Source organism: Coccinella septempunctata, chromosome 2, assembly GCF_907165205.1.
Source record: "Coccinella septempunctata chromosome 2, icCocSept1.1, whole genome shotgun sequence".
NCBI lineage: Eukaryota > Metazoa > Arthropoda > Insecta > Coleoptera > Coccinellidae > Coccinella > Coccinella septempunctata.
The window spans coordinates 15,594,511-15,615,248 of NC_058190.1; the positions used below are offsets into that span (position 1 = coordinate 15,594,511).

Sequence of the window (20,738 nt, forward strand, 5' to 3'; positions counted from 1 at the left end):
CTAACTGGAGTACTAACAAAATATATCTGGAAACATGTGAATAAACATAAAATATTGTCGCGTGAACAGAATGGCTGCAGAAGAGACGCTCAAGGATGCAAAGAACTGCTAACCATCGACTGTCTAATAACAAAACAAGCGAAGAAGAAACTGAGAAATATATCGATTGCTTGGGTTGATTATAAGAAAGCTTTCGACTCGGTGCCGCACTCTTGGCTGTTGAAAATCCTCAAACTCTATGGCGTATCAGAAAACATAGTAAACTTGCTAGAATCTCTAATGAGAACATGGAGAACACAACTAAGTTTTGGAAATAAACAGAAGAATTTTAGAACATCCGTAATAAAAATTATGCGTGGAATATTTCAAGGTGATAAACTCAGTGCACTCTGGTTCTGCCTGGCACTGAACTTCATGAGCAAATTACTTAACGAAGGCAACTATGGATATGTCATAGATAAAATAAAAAACATTCGAATTACTCATCAATTATACGTAGATGATTTGAAACTCTATGCTGCCAATGAGGAACAGCTGATGAGACTGCTAAGAATTGTAACCTCATTCTCGCAGACAATAAAAATGGAAATGGGTTTGGATAAATGCGCCGTGATACATGTAAAGAGGGGTAAACTAGTGAGTGGAGAAGAGATGCTCATACAGAACGGAATAACGATTCAAAGACTTGCATCAGATGAAACTTATAAATATCTTGGGGTCCAACAAGCTTTGGAAATAAAAACATCTGATGCAAAAGCTTCATTCCAACAGAAATTCTTCGACAGAGTTAAAAAAATTCTGAAAAGCAAACTAAGCTCCAAGGCTATGTTCACGGCAATAAATATATGGGCGGTTCCTAGTCTTGCCTACTCCTTCGGTGTTATAAAGTGGTCCAATACAGAACTAAAAGCGATCGACACAAAAGTAAGAGTTCTCATGAGCAAATACGGTATTCACCATCCCCACGCATCTATCAATAGATTGTACATGCCTAGACACTCTGGCGGCAGAGGTCTACAGAACATCGAGATCACTCATCAGAAAGCAGTGACAGAACTTAGAAAATATTTTCAATCAAGAAACTCACCTTTTTTTAATATCATATGCAGAGAAGACCATAACATCACGGCCCTAAATCTAGGATGTACGACGGATCCACCTCAGATGTTGACACTTGCAGCATTGTCCGAAGAATGGTACAGCAAGCCCCTTCACGGAAAATATCCAGCAGCACTGAAAGAAAAGAAAGTCAATCAACAACATTCACTCACTTACCTTACATCGGGTTACCTATTTCCGGAAACGGAGGGACGCATTGCTGCTATACAGGATCAGGTCGTGCCAACGAGAGCGTATATGAAACACATAGCTGGAAAAAATATACCTACCGATAGATGCCGTAAATGTGGCCAAGCTCGCGAGACAATCCAGCATATCACCTCGTCCTGCTCCATTCTGGCGCCCAAAGAATACACGAACCGCCATGATGCAATGGCGAAGGTATATCACCAAGCCATTGCTATTAAAACTGGCCTCATAACCGCCATGAAGAAAACTCATGAGTACAAACCTGCAACCGTACTAGAAAACCGAAGCTTCAAAATATACTGGGACAACACAGTTGAGACAGATAGGAGAATACCACACAACAGACCGGACATCGTACTGTTTGACAAAGAAAACCGAAAAGTCATCATAATAGACATAACTGTACCAGCCGACGATAACATCAGTAGAGCGTACTCTGAAAAAGTAAACAAATACCACGATCTTGCCTTTGAAATGAAAGAAATATATGCACTGAAAACGGTCTCAGTTCTCCCCTTGATAATCAGCACCAACGGACTTGTTGAAAGCCATTTAGTTGATAACACCAAATCCCTAGAACTTGATTTGAACATCATTAGCACAGCGCAGAAGGAAGTACTGCTGTGGACAGCTAGGATAGTGAGAATGTTCCTGACAACGACCTAGGTGAATTTTGGTCAATTTTGACCCGGTTCATCTTAGAAGCCAAAACCCAAGATGGTGATTAAAAAAAAAAAAAAAAAAAAAAAAATATATATATATATATATATATATATATATCTATAAATTACTTACAGGAGTTTTAACAAGACACATATGGCGACACGTTAACAAAAATAACATACTTGCTAAAGAACAGAACAGAAATATATATATATATATATATATATATATATATATATATATATATATATATATATATATATATATATATATATATATATATATATATATATATATATATATATATATATATATATATATATATATATATATATATATATATATATATATATATATATGCAGCGGGACATATGGGGACCGGATGTATATAACGTATGGACCGTATATATTGATATACATTTTGATTTGGAGGTGTACATTACTATTCATTTGTCTATGTATATTGTGGAAAAGAAAATATATCGATATTTCTGTTCTGTATATGTTGCGTAACATATGGGGACCGACAGAAGTATATGCAGCGATACTTATTGGGACCGTATTGTGGGGAATGGCGTAGTAAAATAAACATAGCCCAAAAGATAATTACTGGGACCTAGTTGTGACCCTGTCATTATCGATTAAAATTCTGCAGTTTTATTAATGTTGAATTCAAGTTTTTATTGAACCAGAGAAAACTTGGATGTAGAATATCAGTTCAGATTGCAATTTAAAATTTCCTCAAGACAATTTGATTGACATAAATGAAGAACTTATATATGTATATTAGAATTTCAAATGATCGAGCGTATGGACAAAAATTGTTTTTGTTTTAATGAATGACAAAAATTTCACCGCCTCCGAGATAACCCAAATGGTCTCAATACCATTTGTTTCGAAAAAGGAATGTAAAACACAGAATGTATTTCTTGTTGAAAAATGCTCTTTCGTAGTGATAACTTTATATCCATATTCAATAATATTTTGGAGAGAATATTCGAATGTATGCTATACATTACCATTTATTTGACTATGTATATTGTTGAAACGAAATTATATCGATATTTCTGTTTTGTATATGTTGCGTAACATATGGGGATCGACAGAAGTATATGCAGCGATACTTATTGGGACCGTATTGTGGAGAATGGCGTAGTAAAATAAACATAGCCCAAAAGATAATTACTGGGACCTAGTTGTGACCTTGTCATTATCGATTAAAATTATGCAGTTGTATCCATGTTGACTTCAAGTTTTTATTGCACCAGAGACAACTTGGATATAGATCAGTTCGGATTCCAATTTGAAATTTCCTCAAGACAATTTGATTGACATAAATGAAGAACTTATATCTAAATATTTGAATTTCAAATGATCGGGCATATGATGGAAAAAAAATTTGATTTGTTTTAATGAATGAAAAAAATTTCACCGCCTCCGAGATTACCGAAATGATCTCCATACCATTTGTTTCGGAAAACGAATGTAAAATTCAGAATGTATGTGTTGTCGATCAGCATAATGAGAAAGCCGTATTCCAGGTCTGGCCTCAAAAAAATTGATAATTACATTCATAGTCTGAAGACCCAGTATGTCAATATTTTATAATTTCATTTACAAAATTGGAAAGAGCCGAAAAAATGGGTAAAACTCAATTTGAATTCCCGAATACAACTTTCCCACTAGTTAGCTTCAGTCGAATGAAGAAGTTTCGAAAATATGGTAGCATAAAATTTAAAACAATATTTTTTTTCTCATATAGTTCTTCTCCAGGTTGAACCAATAATCTTATTCACCTAATTTCTGGACCTCTTAAAAAAAAAGAGAGGGCATGTTGTTCGGTATTCACGTAAGTGGTTCAATTAATTTTCGAACGACCCACGTACTTGCACCGTTCTTTACGTGAAACCGCATATTCTCGGAACATTTATTATAAAAAATAGACTAAAAAGACATTTCCATAAACAGTATGATTTTGGATGCCAAAGAGTGAATTTAGTAGTTGCCGCCGTCGCATTATTAATCGTTCTCATTCGGAAGATAAATCAAACTCAGTGTCTCAGTCACCATAAAATTATAGACGAATTTTCTCGTACTTTAACAACCATCAATTGGTATTTACATTAAGTGCTTAGTGTTAGTTTTGGACTCTTCGGAGCATCCCTTCAACGTGGCCAGCAGCTGTCATCTTCAAAGGGGCCCCTTCAGCAGTCCACCACAGTCACCTCGTCGAGAAAGAAAGCATCAGAAAAGTAAGTCTGGTGCAAGTACCTCATTCAACGACTCAAATAAAGTCGTCTTTCTCATATACATATACAGTCCAACTAGTGAACCACTCACGAACTATCGTTCATTGCTTGAGGATTTTCCTCCGGTAAAAGACATTGTTCCTTCGGAGCCGGATACTTCCGGTGTTTTTCTCAGAGTTAGCAAAATCAAGATTTTTTTTCTTTTTTTTTTTCATTCATAAATTTGCACGAACTTCAATGCTTCATCAGATCACATTATATAACGGTTTCAATAATTGATCGCTTTAATAAAGGCGTTAGGTATTACTTTCAAAGGAATTTTTTTTTAAAAGATTCCTCTGAAATTCAAATTCATTCCGAAGTCCTTAAAAATTAATCGCTTCTTTGTCGGCCATTTTCTGAATTTCCTCTCCTTGCGCTTTTACGCAAATTAATCTTTGCACGCAAGTGGGCGTTCCTCAAAATCTGCGTGGTCATCAACCAAGACTTTTCCTCGTCAATTGTCAAATTTGTCGCTACATTGTCAAATTCTTTGTTTACAAGAATGGACAGTAAACTGAAAAAACTTCAAGCACTCAGAAATGTTTGTCTTTCTGACATAAATGTAATCAAAGGTCTAGCTGAAAGAGCTATCAAAGAAAAAAGTGTTCAAACGTTGTTCAAAGTTAGATTCGCGCAACTTGAAGAGGTAAAAGAGGAATTTCTCCGAATTCACACAAACATCATAACTCATCTTTCCGCAGATTCCGATGATGATATTAATAATGCCAATATAATTCGGGAAGGCTTTCTAAGTGATTATTACGATATAACTAGTATTCATGTCGACCTTTTCGAGGCAATAAATTCATCAAACAGAAATTCAAATGATTCACAAGTTGATAATTCTTCCAATTCTTCGAGTTCCAATCCACATATAAAATTGCCAAGAATTGAGTTACCTAAATTTAGTGGTGATTACAAATCATTTCCATCATACATCGATTTATTTGATGCTTTGGTTCACCGTAACACATCTTTGAGTGCTGTAGAGAAATTCAATTACTTGTTATCGTCATTGCAAGGCGCACCATCATCTTTAGTGCGGACACTTTCATTGACCGGTGATAACTATATTGTAGCTTATGAAGCTTTAGTGAAACGATACTCAAGCCTTCGTCTTCGAGCTCAAGCTCATTGGGTAGAATTAGAAAACGCACCGAAGGTTAGTTCGGATAATATCAGTCAACTCAGAAAGTTATTGGATACTTTTTCAGAAAATTTAGCAGCCCTTCATCAAATGAAATTTCCCACTGAAAGTTGGGACTTCGTTTTATTGATGATGTTGCTCAAACGTCTTGATCACGCAATTGTTACGCGATTTGAATTGGAACATGGTTCCTCTGCCATTCCGACTTATAAACAATTAATACATTTTCTTGAAAAACATTGTTTAGCGTTGGACACGCTAAGTTTTTCACCTTCGCTCGGCTCAACTAAAGCTAACCGTTTCAGTAATAGTCATAATGTTGATAAGTCCAATAACAAAGCATCTAGTTCGCGAACTACTGCCCTCTTTGTTAATGACTCCTCATCCAAAAACTGCGCATTTTGTAATGGGGAACATTCAATTTATCGTTGTCATTCGTTTGCTGCGAAATCGCCGAATGAGAAGTATAATTTTTGCCGCTCGTCGCATTTATGCTTCAATTGTCTGAGCACCGCTCATGACGTCCGTTCTTGTCAATCAGTTCACAAATGTAAAAAATGTCAGTCGAAAACCCATCACACGTTATTACACGTTGATAAACCCAAGAATTCCCCCACTCAAGTCAGTAATTCGAGAACTAATTCGGAAAACAATAATTCCGACGCCAAACCCAGTCAACCTATTATATCTGCTGTTTCCACAAATTCACACACGTCTCTTAATTCATCGAATAACTCTAAAAGTGTACTGTTGTCTACGGCTATGATCGAACTTTCAGATAATCGTGGTAACTTCAAGCCTTTTCGCTGTCTTCTTGATTCTGGAAGCATGACCTCATTTATAACACAGAAAGCTGTTAATAAATTAGGTTTATCGAAATCTCATTTTTCAGTTGAAATACAGGGCGTAAATTCGATGAAATCAAGCCACAGTGCCGGTCGAGTTGTAATATCAATGAGACCTATCGCGAAAGAATCGCCAGTTTTCTATACAGATGCGATAATTCTAACTAAAATTTGCGATAGTTTACCTACATGTAATGTCAACTGCGATTCTTGGTCTCATATAACCAATCTTCAATTGGCTGATCCTCATTTCAATATTCCGGGTAATATCGATGTGCTGCTCGGCGCTGATATCTTCCCAAAAATTTTATTGAATGGTAAAATATCAGGTAACATGAATGAACCAGATGCTGTAAATACAGTGCTCGGTTATATTTTAATGGGAACCCTGCAGACAGCGTCACCGTCTGTTTCGTCGTTCTTCATTCAATCTTCGGAACCAATAAATGTTGAAAATACCTTGAAGGCTTTTTGGGAAGTAGAGGAGGTTCCGGTTATCAACAAACCCACTCCTGATGAAGTTTTTTGCGAGAATCATTTCAAAAATTCTCATTTTCGGGACGAAAGCGGTAGATATACAGTATCCCTTCCGTTTCGGGATGTGAATCCGGTGTTTCCTGGTATACGCGATCTGGCTCTCAGTCATTTTTATTCGCTAGAGCGGCGTCTGTCTAGAAATCCCGATGTTCGTGCTCAGTATTTGGATTTCATGCGGGAATATCTCGATCAAAATCATATGGGTTTAGTACCGGACAATGAAATCAATGATGACGCATATTATATTCCGCATCATTGCGTTTTAAAACCGTCAAGTTTAACGACTAAGTTGAGAGTCGTCTTCAACGCCTCAGCTAAGCTGCCCGGTCAAAAATCTTTGAACGATTGTCTTCATACCGGACCGAAGTTGCAACAGGACATTGTTGAAATTTTGATGAATTTCCGTTGCCATTTCTTTGTGATATGCTCCGATATTAAAAGCATGTATCGGATGATTTTGGTTAATTCAAATGATATAAAATATCAGAGAATTTTGTGGCGATTTTCACCTGATGAACCCGTTCGTGATTATAATTTGTTAACTGTCGTTTATGGAATATCCAGTTCGCCATATTTAGCTTTAAAAGTTCTTTTGCAATTGGCGGAAGACGAAGGAGAATCGTTTCCTTTGGCCGCCGAACAGATTCGTAAAGCATCTTACGTGGACGATTTTGTCGGAGGTGCTTCTACGATTGAAGAAGCACGCACTTTAGTCAAGGAATTAATTGCTCTAATGCGTCGTGGAGGTTTCGAGCTTAGAAAGTGGTCCAGTAATGAGCCATCTCTCATTTCAGATTTACCAGAATCCCATCTTTCCACACAACCTCGATCGTTCAATGAAATTCACGAAGCTACTCCACTCAAAGTCTTAGGACTTCATTGGGATCCAACTTCGGATCATTTTTATTTCGAATCCAAATTTATCGCGCATAAATCGTGTACCAAGAGAATCCTTCTATCGGAGCTCGCAAAAACTTATGATCCTCTAGGATTTCTAACCCCGGTAACTTTTTTCACCAAATATTTGATTCAAAGATTGTGGGTCTCAGGAATAGGATGGGATGACGAACCCAGTCCTGAGATCATTCGAATTTGGTCCCGGTATTGCTCAGAATTACCTAGCCTTTCAAAATTTAAAATTCAACGGAATTTGTTTCCGTTAAGATCAGCCCACTATGAACTTCATGGGTTTTGCGATGCAAGTGAAAAGGGTTATGCTTGTGTTGTTTTTGTACGTTCTGTTGATTCTGGACAGAACATAAATGTACAGTTTGTATGCGGAAAATCCAAAGTCGCTCCATTGAAACGAATTTCAATTCCTAGACTCGAACTGTGTGGCGCGGTTTTGTTGTCTAAATTGTTGGAGTTCGCACGTCGTTCGCTGGGCCATCGGGTTGAATTCGATAAAATTTGTGCCTGGTGTGATTCAAAGATTGTTCTACAATGGATAAAAAATTCCCCTCATCAATTCAAAACTTTTGTCTCAAACAGAATTGCGTATATACAAGACAGAGTACCTCCCGATTCATGGTTTTATGTGGAATCTAAACATAATGCCGCCGATGTAGGTTCGAGGGGTATTTTTCCTGCCGAATTGTCTAACGACAGTGTGTGGTTTCGAGGATCAGATATTTTATATGCATCTTTGACCCCCTGGTTGAATGTTGAATCGAAGATTACCGATCGCTTAACACCCTCTGAAGAAGACAGAAAATTTGCATTTCATTCTGATATTCAATCTGGTTCGTTCATCGATGATTTAGTGGATAAAGTCTCGTCACTAGCAACTCTACAAAGAATTACTTCTTTTATTTCAAGGTTTACATTTAATTGTCAACACCCGACGCGAAAACGAACTGGACCCCTATCCGCCTCCGAACTTTATGATTCTCTAATCATATTATCGAGGAGAACGCAACAAATATATTTCGAAAATGAACTTCAATCTAAAAAATTTTCGAAACCTTTAAGAAAACTGAACGTTTTTCTTGATTCGAATAGCGTATTGCGTGTAGGAGGGAGACTTGAATATTCCTCATTACCTCACGATATGAAATACCCCATTTTATTGCCAAATAAAAGCCGATTTACCACTTTAGTAATCGATCATTTTCATCGAAAATATCTTCATTGTGGTTTTCGTACCACCCAGTTTCTGATATCTCAGCAATTTTGGGTTTTATCCCCTAAACGAGCTGTTAATGCAGTTCTGAGTAAATGTCATAAGTGTTGGCGCACCAATCCGAAGCCATTCCAACCCCCCATGGGAAATTTACCTGTTTCCAGGATTTCTCAAGTGAAACCCTTTAGTCACGTAGGTGTGGATTTTGGTGGTCCATTCACCTTAACTATGACGCGACATCGAGGTGTCAAAACTTGTAAAGGATACCTCTGCTTATTTGTTTGTTTTACCACAAAAGCGCTTCATTTAGAATTAGCGAGTGACCTTTCGTCAGAAACCTTTTTAGCCGCGTTTCAACGATTCATGGCTCGTCGCGGTCGTGTAGATACTTTGTACAGCGACCATGGTACTAATTTCGTAGGTGCCACCCGGGAATTATCATCTCTTCTTAAGAGCGCCGCAGAAAAAGAAGGTATAAAACATTCTTTGATTCCCCCTGCCTCTCCCCATTTTGGTGGTTTATGGGAAAGTGGAATTAAATCCGTGAAAACCCACTTAGCTCGTGTAATAGGACAACAAATATTAACGTACGAGGAATTCTATACAATCCTAACGTTAGTTGAATCTGTATTGAATTCTCGCCCTATCGGCTCTCTCAGCAATGATATTCAGGATATCAATGCTTTAACGCCTAATCATTTTTTAATGTTGGAACCTGTGTCAGTTTTGTCATTACCTGACTTCTCAAATTTAAAAATGAATAGCCTGTCTCGGTGGCAATTGTTGCAAAAAATTCAGACTGACTTGTGGAAAAGATGGCACTCTGAATACCTACATACACTGCAACAACGAAGTAAATGGTTCGATTCTAATTCTCAAGCTTCTAAAATCGGCTCACTTGTCGTGATCAAGGATGAAAACACGCCTCCTTGCAAATGGATTTTAGCTCGTATCATAGAGCTTCATCCTGGACGTGACGGGATACCTAGGGTAGCCACTGTTAAAACTCCTTCGGGAGAATTGAAACGCCCTCTGGTCAAACTTTGCCCGCTACCATGTAATGATCAAATTAGTGAAGTGTGATAGATGAAGCATTGACGTTACATATTTAAATCTTTTTTTTTTGTTTTCCTATTCTTAAAATGCATTGCTGCATTTTCCCGGGCCAGAATGTTCGGTATTCACGTAAGTGGTTCAATTAATTTTCGAACGACCCACGTACTTGCACCGTTCTTTACGTGAAACCGCATATTCTCGGAACATTTATTATAAAAAATAGACTAAAAAGACATTTCCATAAACAGTATGATTTTGGATGCCAAAGAGTGAATTTAGTAGTTGCCGCCGTCGCATTATTAATCGTTCTCATTCGGAAGATAAATCAAACTCAGTGTCTCAGTCACCATAAAATTATAGACGAATTTTCTCGTACTTTAACAACCATCAATTGGTATTTACATTAAGTGCTTAGTGTTAGTTTTGGACTCTTCGGAGCATCCCTTCAACGTGGCCAGCAGCTGTCATCTTCAAAGGGGCCCCTTCAGCAGTCCACCACAGTCACCTCGTCGAGAAAGAAAGCATCAGAAAAGTAAGTCTGGTGCAAGTACCTCATTCAACGACTCAAATAAAGTCGTCTTTCTCATATACATATACAGTCCAACTAGTGAACCACTCACGAACTATCGTTCATTGCTTGAGGATTTTCCTCCGGTAAAAGACACATGTATTTGGGACAAATTTATTAATATCAATGGCTAAAGTTTCAAACACTTTGTGTATTGTGTATTGATGTGAATTAATTTGCACATCAGGCCACTTTTGAAGATAAATATAAAATTGAGGAAAATTGCTCAGTCACAGTAGTATAACATCCTTAAAAAAAATAACGTCGCTGCAACAAATCTACATTTCAAAATTTGGAGGTTAAATATGATAATTTCTCAAGCCTTCTGATGTTTTCTTGATGATAGAAATAAAATAAAGCAGTGTATACATACTGTTTTATTCAGTTAATAATTCTTACAAGGTTCAATATCCAATACTGTAATAATAATAAACCTCAAGTTATTATGCAGTAAATGGATCAATACGAACGGAATGCTGTATTTTATTATTACTTTTAGCGAGACGAAAATTAAAAAAAATCTGATTTCCTGTTTTGTTCATCCTTCAAATGCAGATTCATATTTTAGTGTGAACTATGTGGGTATATTTCGTACGGATTGAACATAATTCTTATTTTCTATTTTTTTCGATGTAGTGCAATGAACAAAAATGTGTCAAATTAGGGACGTATGGAATAGTTTTTATCTTGGTAATTTTCCATTTCGAGTTCATTCAGAACATCTGGTCTACCGAAATCGGCAGGGATACCAAGGCGGCAAACACAAAAGATAGAGGTGGAGAGTTAGAGCAATAAACTAGAAAGGGAAGCGGATATCGACCCATTAGAGATGAGGGAAGAGAATAATTATATTGCTCCTCCCTCAATGTTCCAATATGCTTGTCGAAATATGCATTTCGACGACACTTTTTCCGATTCACAAATAACGAAGGAATAAAATTATTAGTAGAATCATATTTTTCAAATTTTATCATATAATTGACATCTGAATCAATTCTGATTTTGAAGAAGTATAATTGAGATCCCCACAGCGTTCTGAATTTTGCAAACACAAAAAATATCGAACAAATACATATTAACTTTGAGTATTCAACACAATGAATTGATGTTACTCAAACTGCAAATTGAATACCTCAATAATAAGGGCGAATATTCTGGATTTTTTTTATCGTTTGCAATAAGAAACGATGCCAAGAATCATGATGTACCTACACTAACGTGATTTTTCTTCAGTGAATCAATTGAACACATGAATTTCTTCAATATTCAGCTCAATTTTCATCACAGTACATCTAGGAGAAAAATGAAAATAAAATTGAATTAAGAGTTATCAATCAATTAATCCACAATTAATGTTCAGTTGTGCATAAAAAATTAAAAATGGTACTGAAAATAATGTTGAAAATAATTGAATACAATAACTTGATATCTTTGGCAGGCAGACATTTTTGAAAAACCGGTAACGGGATGCTTTCCGACACATCTGCGACTAAAAAAAAAACTGCGTTGAAAAATACAAGGTGTCCCAGTTTATAAAGAAGACTCTCCTCTATATCTTTGAAATTTTAAGGATCCGTTACGAAAAATAAAAGTTACTGAAAAAAACGTATTGGAGTTTTTCGAATATCTCCAACAAAAACCAAAATATGGCGAAATATTTGAAACGGTGAAATATATTTTCCAGAAACGCCTTGTACCTCGAGCACGAATCGATATATCTATGATCTGCTTTCTGATATCTAATTATCTCGATGAAAGAGATCGGGGATACTTGGAGATTTTTCCTCTAGGCCTTATAGTTCTTGAGATGCTCTCCAGTTAACCTCGAATTTGGGAAACCCTGTACTTATACTGTGAACTGAAAATGAGTTGAAAAGTGCAGAAAATTTTCCTTAGCAACTTTGTAAATACAATATGTGATACTGTATATCAATTTTCATTACGAATTAGGATCATCATATGTTATGATATATGACTTCAAAGCCATTTGAGGCAAAATTCATTAATCTGTAGGGAAATTACTGCCTTCTCATTAGGCATTCTTTGCATTCGTTCGTAGCCATAATCACCAAAAACCATTGATCTAGGGTACCCATAGATGTGCGAGCAATATAAAATCTGTGATACTCCATTGAATTCCTATAGAGAATAAAAAGGCACATTGATGAGTCAGGAACCATAATGATTAAAATGCTACAGATATACAGATTTTCGACAAAATGTGGATACAATTCATGGATAAGACGAAAAAATATTTGTCATTTCGACAACCTGATATAGAAAATAATTTTGATTTCGATATTTCATTCGATATAATTAAATTTTTATTTCTACTTAAGACTGGAACACATGTATATTCTTCAAGAATTCCTCGAGGAATTCCATATAGAACAAACGAATGGAGTAATTGATTCATCGAAATCATTTGAGAAATGAGTTTTAAATATCAAATTCATCTGAATTTTCTTGAAATTTATTTTTCCAAATTTCAGTTTTCGAAAAATATTTAAAATTCGGTTTGTCAAACAATGCAACGCCTTTCTGTTCACAAGGATCTTACTTATGGGTCTTTTATGGTATATAATCTTTATGATGTTTTGAAATATGGCATGCAAAAAAAACGTGTTTGCCATTTAGGTACTACTTACAGCCAAATTCAGTAGGAGGGGTGAGGGATGGTCCTCGAGCTGTTTGATATTTTTGAAAAAGTATTTGAAGAGTTTTCACGCCTGCGACAGTACAGTTCTAGTATTTTTTCGGTGACGGTTAAATATTCTTGCAACGACAAAAAGAGATAATCATCATGTTCGCCTTAGTGCTGTTTTTAGATGGTGTTTATCACATTTGTAAACAGAAATAAGTGAAAAAATTGGTTGGGAAGAAAAATTTGAGTGCTCCTTATAAAAGCTGTGGTCGTTTTGAGGCGGAACTAATTGCGGAAACCAGTGAGTATATAATTTTCATAATTTTTAATTCTTGATTATACTTGAGATAATTTCAGATAATAGGAAGGAGCTTTTAACTCTGAAGCAGAAGTTAGAGGCTGAAGAAAAAAATTCATCTGAATCTACATCAGGTAGGTTCACTGCTGAAATCAAACATTATACCGATTTTTCTTCTTAATCATCGAGATGAATAATTTCTTTTTTTCGTTGTTGTATAAATAAAATGAAATTGAATATTTTTTTATTTTTCAGAAACGACTGTGAATAGTGAAATCACAGTCATTTCAAGCAAAGATGATGAAAAATCCAATCAAAGACAAGGTAATTATGAAAAACTCATATCCTATGTTTGTAACTTGATGTTTATATAAAATTCGTTATTATTTACAAAAGACGATTTGGAAATCTTCAATGATGAGAATTCAATCAGGAATCCCGGGACAGCCATTGTATTTGAAGGTAGGAATTGAATATTAATCCATCATTGATTTTAAATAGATGCAATTGCAGTAATGCAACAAAAATCAAGAATCTTTCAACCGAATATATTGAAAAATTTATTTTTTACCGCTCACCGATGATATAGATATAGCAGACATAATTTTTTTTCACTTGCAGAAAATATTGAATATTGGTGATACCAGAACTACAACTTTTTTACCCAACGAGATAGAGGAAAATGAATGTGCCATTCATGTCGTCTTTTTTCGAGAAACTAATAATGCCATCAACTGCATTCCTCCATCTTCTTTTGTTTTCCAATACATTTTTATCGGAACGGTACACCCGACGGAAAAAAATAGTATGTTTTTGTGTACGGGGTGGGCAAAATTGGTGATACCTGAACTACAACTTTTTTACCCAACGAAATAGAAGAAGATGAATGTGCCATTCATGACGTCTTTTTTCGAGAAACTAATAATGCCATCGACTGCATTCCTCTATATTCTTTTGTTTTAGACTTATAGGGCAAAATTAAAATTTGTTCGATTTTAACTTTGATCATTATCTCCGTTCCTGTTTGTGCTAGGATGTTGAAATGAAAACATCATACAGACACTTTTTTGATAGCAATCCAGTGGCGTTCTTTGATTTTTTCCAACAGGTATATCTGCTGAGCTATAATATCGTTGTGTTGTTTCTTATGGAAACAGTCGTTTAAAGTGAACCAGAAAGAATCGCTATTTCTTTTTTCGTTTCAGAAATATATCATACATCGCCCTTAGATTCGTTCAGAATTCATGAAAAATATATTATGTGAATTTTAAATGATTGAGTATTAAGTAGGCTGAATCACAGAATAATATGTCTCTACGCATGGTCCAATTATTACTTTGCGTTTGAATACTAGATTCAATCCTCCATGGTTTGATCTCGGTTTAAAACATTTAGTCATTACTGGCGGCATGACGGAAATATTCGAAAATTACGAGAACGTAATCAACCGAATGTTAGGTATTTCAAACAGTTGGCAGATAAGTTCGCTGTGTTTGGTTCTTTCAAAAGCCACGTTCGAGGAAATATTCGTTTAGATATTATAAAAAATAGAGTTTGTATCTATGTTAAATTTAAAATGAAGAGTATTATGTAGGCTGAATTATAGATAGAGATCAAACCATGGAGGATTGAATCAAGTATTCAATCGTAAAATAATAATTAAACCATGCCTAGAGACATATTATTCTGCGATTCAGCCTACTCAATCATTTACAATTCACATACAAACTATATTTTTCATAATATCTGAACGAATCTGAGGGCGATGTTTGATGTATGATATATTCCTGAAACGGGAAAGAAACGGCGATTCTTTCTAGATCATTTTAAACGACTATTTCCATAAGAAAAAACACAACTTGATGTTATAGCTAGGCAAATATACCTTTCGGAAAAAATCATAGTACGCCACTGGATTGCTATGAAAAAGTGTCTGTATAATGTTTTCATTTCAACATCCTAGTACAAACAGGAACGGAGATAATGACCAAAGTTGAAATCGGCCAAATTTCAATTTTGGCCTATAAATCTAAAACAAAAGGAGATAGAGGAATGCAGTTGATGGCATTATTAGTTTCTCGAAAAAAGACGACATGAATGGCACATTTATTTTTATAGATTGGAACTATTTATTCCGGACAATATTATTCAGACTTAGAAACTCACATACGATAAAAATGACCTCATTTTTTTAGCTTAATAGTCTGCATATCTCAAAAACAATAATGTATGAATATAACTGGTATTTTGTTTAAATTCCTGAAAATAATATTTTACAGCTCCGTCTCCTAATGTCAAATGCCGTAGGATTCGTTGGTCTGAAGAAGAGAAACGAATAGCTTCAGAAGGCTTCAAAGAATACATTATGAATAATACATTGCCATCATTCCAAAAAATGCACGAGGTCATGAATACAAATCCAGGTGTATTTCAAAGAAGTGTAGCCACTATTAAAACCTGGGTCAAAAATGAAAAGCTGAAAAAATCAAGAGAGGGAATTAAATAATGGGATATCTAATATTTTGACTATATATGTATGATATCAAATTATGTTTTTATTTTTTCTCTATATATGTTATTATTCTAACGTATTTCGTATTAATAGGTATGTATTATGTATATTCTTTTAAATATATATTCAAAATTATTTCACCAACTCCTGAATTTTCATTCACATAATTTTTTCAATAAATTTGAGTATTTTTCTTATATGCTGTATAAGTTTTCCTATATTCTCATGTGAATTGAATTGAATTCGTTGAAACATGGTAAATTAGAATTATTTTCAATTGCTCATAAACTAATATGATGAGTTTCATTTCAGTTTTGCATTTTTACCATATTTTCACACTTTTTGTAAGAATATGTAGCTATAAAATACAACTTATCAGTCGTCCAAATCAATGAGCTATCCACAATTATATCATAGAGGAGTTCATAATGAAATGGAACATTCAAATTTATATACACTGGTCCCAATAATTACCGTTGTATCTATTTTTGAAACGGTCCTGATATGTACCGATGGACTAACGAAAACTTATGGGGACCGGTCCCAATAAGTACCGCTGCATCTAAAAACATATGTTGACCGGTCTAATAAGTACCGAAGGTCCCCATATGTACCGCGCGATCTCCGAAACGGTCCCCATATGTACCGCTGTACATAGATATATATATATATATAATATATATATATATATATATATATATATATATATATATATATATATATATATATATATATATATATATATATATATATATATATATATATATATATATATATATATATATATATATATATATAATATATATATATATATATATAGGGTAAATTTGAAGGTGATGCTTTTTTTTTCAACAGAAGGTAGAACTGGTCAAAATGAAGTGTTTCACCAAAAATCACCTATACAAAACTTTAGTTAACTCACTCGATTTTATGAAATGGCTCCATTTCGATACCAACTGACAGAAGAGACTTAGGACACAAGTGTAAGAAATAGAATAATACTCCAAAATCTCACCAATAAAATTCTTCTAAATTATTCACGAATCTAATCCGATAAACTTGGTACTGAACGATTCATTGTCCAGCCATATGTTTATTATGTTTCGTTCCTTTTTTGCGTTGCCGGAGTCACCTTTCACAGTCCCGTACTTGAAATCCAATGAAATTAGGTCCTTTCGTTTGCATAAAAAGGGTGGTACTTTTCTACTATTCTATCTTAAATATTAAAAAGCAGCTTACTGAACATCTATAACATGTTCAAATTCTTCAATAAGTAATTCGTTTTTTTCTGGAAGCTATTTTCATTCTATGCTTGTAGTTGCAGAGAATATTTGCATGAGCTTTAAGTAATCGTAAATTGTTATGAATATTTGCAAGCATTTGTTCAATCAATTCATTGTGATTAACTGTTGAAAATGCAATTCCCTAGCTAAATATACACTGGATATGAATTACATTGAAAACTGTTGAATATGTAGACTAATTTTTCGCTATGCATTTGTATATTTATTTCTCCTCATAGGTAATTCAGCAGGCTACCGATCAAAAAGAATTTCATGTTATGTTAAATACATACATTACATCTTTATTATCAGATAAAAAAATCTGTCGATTTGGAGAGTACTTCAAAGAATATTATGGAAGTAATTATGAGAATTGGGCGTATTGTTGCCGGAATTAATACAAACATGCGTCTTGAAAGTATGCCAAAATCTTGAAACATTTTTATCTTAAAGGGAAAAAAATAAAAAGATTGGATAAAGGTATACATGCTCTAAACAAATATATAAGAGATAAAATTGTTGATCGATTAATAAAAAATATTAAAGGCAAGTCATCATCTCATATAAAAGCTATCAATTCTGACATGAATCTGCTCAAAGTAGTGTTTTTTCAATCACCCAGGAAAACTCAAACTGGCTGGTGAAATCAGCAGATAATGTACATGAGGTATCGAAGAATATTAATGGCATATGCTGCAATATTATATGCAGTCAATGTGATATATGTATACACAGTTACAATTGTACTTGTGTTGATTTTTTCATTAAAAGTACCATTTGCAAACATATTCACAAAGTTAATATGAGTCTAGATAAGAAAACCAACATAATGAAACAAGAAGTTGATAATGAATCAGAAAATCAAATCCATATAAATACATTCTAATCGAAATCGAATGAAGAGCGTGAGGCATATGGATGTAGTTCAAAACAATCGGAACTAATGGAGAAGCTTAGAGCAGAAACTAAAAATTTCGACGAAATCCTCATTCATAAATTTGATGATAGTGTTATAGCACAGGCTTTAAAAACAGTTAAGAACACTAATAACCTATTGAAAGTTTCTATTGAAAATGAACATGAAAAAAGTGATTTCACTGCTATTCAACCGAAAGAACCTGGTAATAAAAAAATTATTCAACAAAGAAAATTGTTTTCAACTCAAAAGAAACAGGCGATTAGGAAAAAGGTATTATCAAGACCATCCCAGAAAAGTATTTCACTAATGAAGAGCAACCTCATTAGGATAGGTTGTTTATTGAAAAATATCGATCATGATCATAATTATGCCATGAGGGTTTGAGTTTATTTGATTGAAGGCAATGTGAATTTGTGAATAAAAATTAATTTTTTTTTCAGTAGTTGTATTATTTCTTTTGAAACCCAAAAATAAAAGTGAAAAGGTTCTATTAGTTACTACGAAAATTATATAAATCCCTTCTGATTCTACTATGACTAATAGTTGAAAATACGATAAAATAAGTACATTGGGTATATCCCGTTAATACCCAATGATAGCACATACTCTTTATAATCTTCAAGTGTTCGTTTAGTTCATAGAAATTGAAACAAATGAATAATTCTTTAATGAATGCACTCATTAATATACATACTTCAGTTTGATTGAATGTGTTTATATGCGAACATTTTGCGTGTACTATTTCACTAACATATATTTTCATTATTATTTATAACTATGTACCCTGACTATTTTTTAGAAATTTCTAATAAATAATGACCAACTTTTTCATCATCTCTATAAATACTTGAGTGCTTTCGTGAGGTAAGTTTCCAGAACTAAATTTTTTGGTGAGATTATTATCAGAAAAACTGCAATTTTATAATGGAAATATGTGTGAGAGTTCATAATAGAGATAAGTACTAAGTTTTTTCTTGAAATTTTGAAAATCATTTGGTCGAATACTAGGATTCGAACAGAAATATATTCAGAACTAAATACCTACTCTATCATATCATAAACGAAAAAATGTAAAAAAAAAAATTTAACAAATTTTTCTTCACTCCCTGTATAACTGGAAGTGCTCTTTCTTCAAAAATATTTGAGCTCAGTAGAAAATTCCCAACAATATCATAGCCTCAAATTTCAGATTTCAAATATGTTCAGTTCTCCAGAAACGTCCAATAGGCACTCGAACTTGGGACACCCTGTATTGGACACAATTTTCTTGCATTTTCCTTTACGATCAACATGAAAACTTAATAATGATGACCTCTGAACTAACGAACCAGATCAACTTATACTGAGGTAATAAATAACACTTACTCAAGGACTTTTCCTCTATGAAATTTTGAATGGGTGCGTCCCATATGGGACCTCTGAGAAAACACACAAGAGAATCAAAAACCCATGAATTCTCATCTTCAGCCATTTGTAGCGTACCAAATGAAAAATTAAACTGCTAAACTGAAAGTGTTAATGTATAAAGGTTGAAGCTGGGTCATGTTTGTATCGAGAACAATGCCTTGGAAACGTGTTTCACATTTATATCAATAACCTCCGTTGAAGTCTAATTTATATTATACCAGAAAGGAAAGGGTCAGTAGGACTTCGAGAAAAATGCTGAAGCAGAAATGAATATTTTTACCTAATACAAAGGGAAGGTTGAAGATTTCAAAAATATATTCTATATATATTCTTCCGAGTATATTGATTGTCCTGTATCTTCTTCTGATGTTGATTTTTTATTCAGGGCTAACAACACTACTCTTGTTGGCAAACCGAAACCAATCATTGTTAAATTCAGTCGGAAATTCAAGAGAGATGAATTTTTGGCAGCATCCAGGATTAAGCGGAAATCAATCGGATCGTCATCTCCCGGACTTAAGGTAGATGACGTTTCCAACCAGTTGTTTATAAATGAACACCTCACCTGATCTAATAAAATCCTATTGAAAAAACTAAGGAATTATCCAGAGCACGCAATTACAAATTCATCTGGGTGAAAGAAGGTTTTATTTATGCTAGAAAAGATGATAAAGCCAAAGTGTTGAAAATATTAACTGAAGGAGACTTGGAGAGGATGGTTTGATTCAGTATTTGAGACATTTCAGGGTGATCTTTGCATGTTATGGGTGTTTCTTTTCTGTATCAAAATGTGCGAGGATTAAAATCCAAACTATCCGGTGTTTATAAGAGTTCCCTGAGTTGTGACCATGATATTGTGTGTCTTACAGAAACCTGGCTCAACAGCTCTATATCTAATGCTGAAGTTTTTTGTGATTCCTTCGAGTTATTTCGTCGTGATCGTGATCAGAGTAACTCTACTGAGCGTGATGGTGGCGGTGTTTTGATAGCAGTCAACAAAAAGTTGTGTGCTATTTTGAGGTCCGAATGGTTGTCTGACGCTGAAGATATATGGCTCACCATAACAGGCGGTTCGTTCGGGTTCCATTTGTGCTGTGTTTATCTCCCCCCAGGTGACTACCAAAGTTTGCAGACTTTT

General features: G+C 34.5%; 1 protein-coding gene across 2 annotated transcripts in view; it reads right to left on the reverse strand.

Annotated features, from left to right (window-relative positions):
- LOC123308343 (cilia- and flagella-associated protein 36) overlaps window positions 1-19,726 on the reverse strand; it is a 239,007-nt gene extending 219,281 nt beyond the window's left edge. The window contains exon 1 of one of the 2 annotated variants that reach the window (XM_044890957.1): window positions 19,559-19,723. In XM_044890957.1, coding sequence (XP_044746892.1) covers window positions 19,559-19,664 — 106 coding nt within the window. In that variant the 5' untranslated portion in view covers window positions 19,665-19,723. Of the gene's footprint in view, window positions 1-19,558 lie in introns of both variants that reach the window. The other variant, XM_044890959.1, reaches the window with a different exon arrangement.
- Between the last annotated feature and the right edge of the window lie 1,012 nt (window positions 19,727-20,738).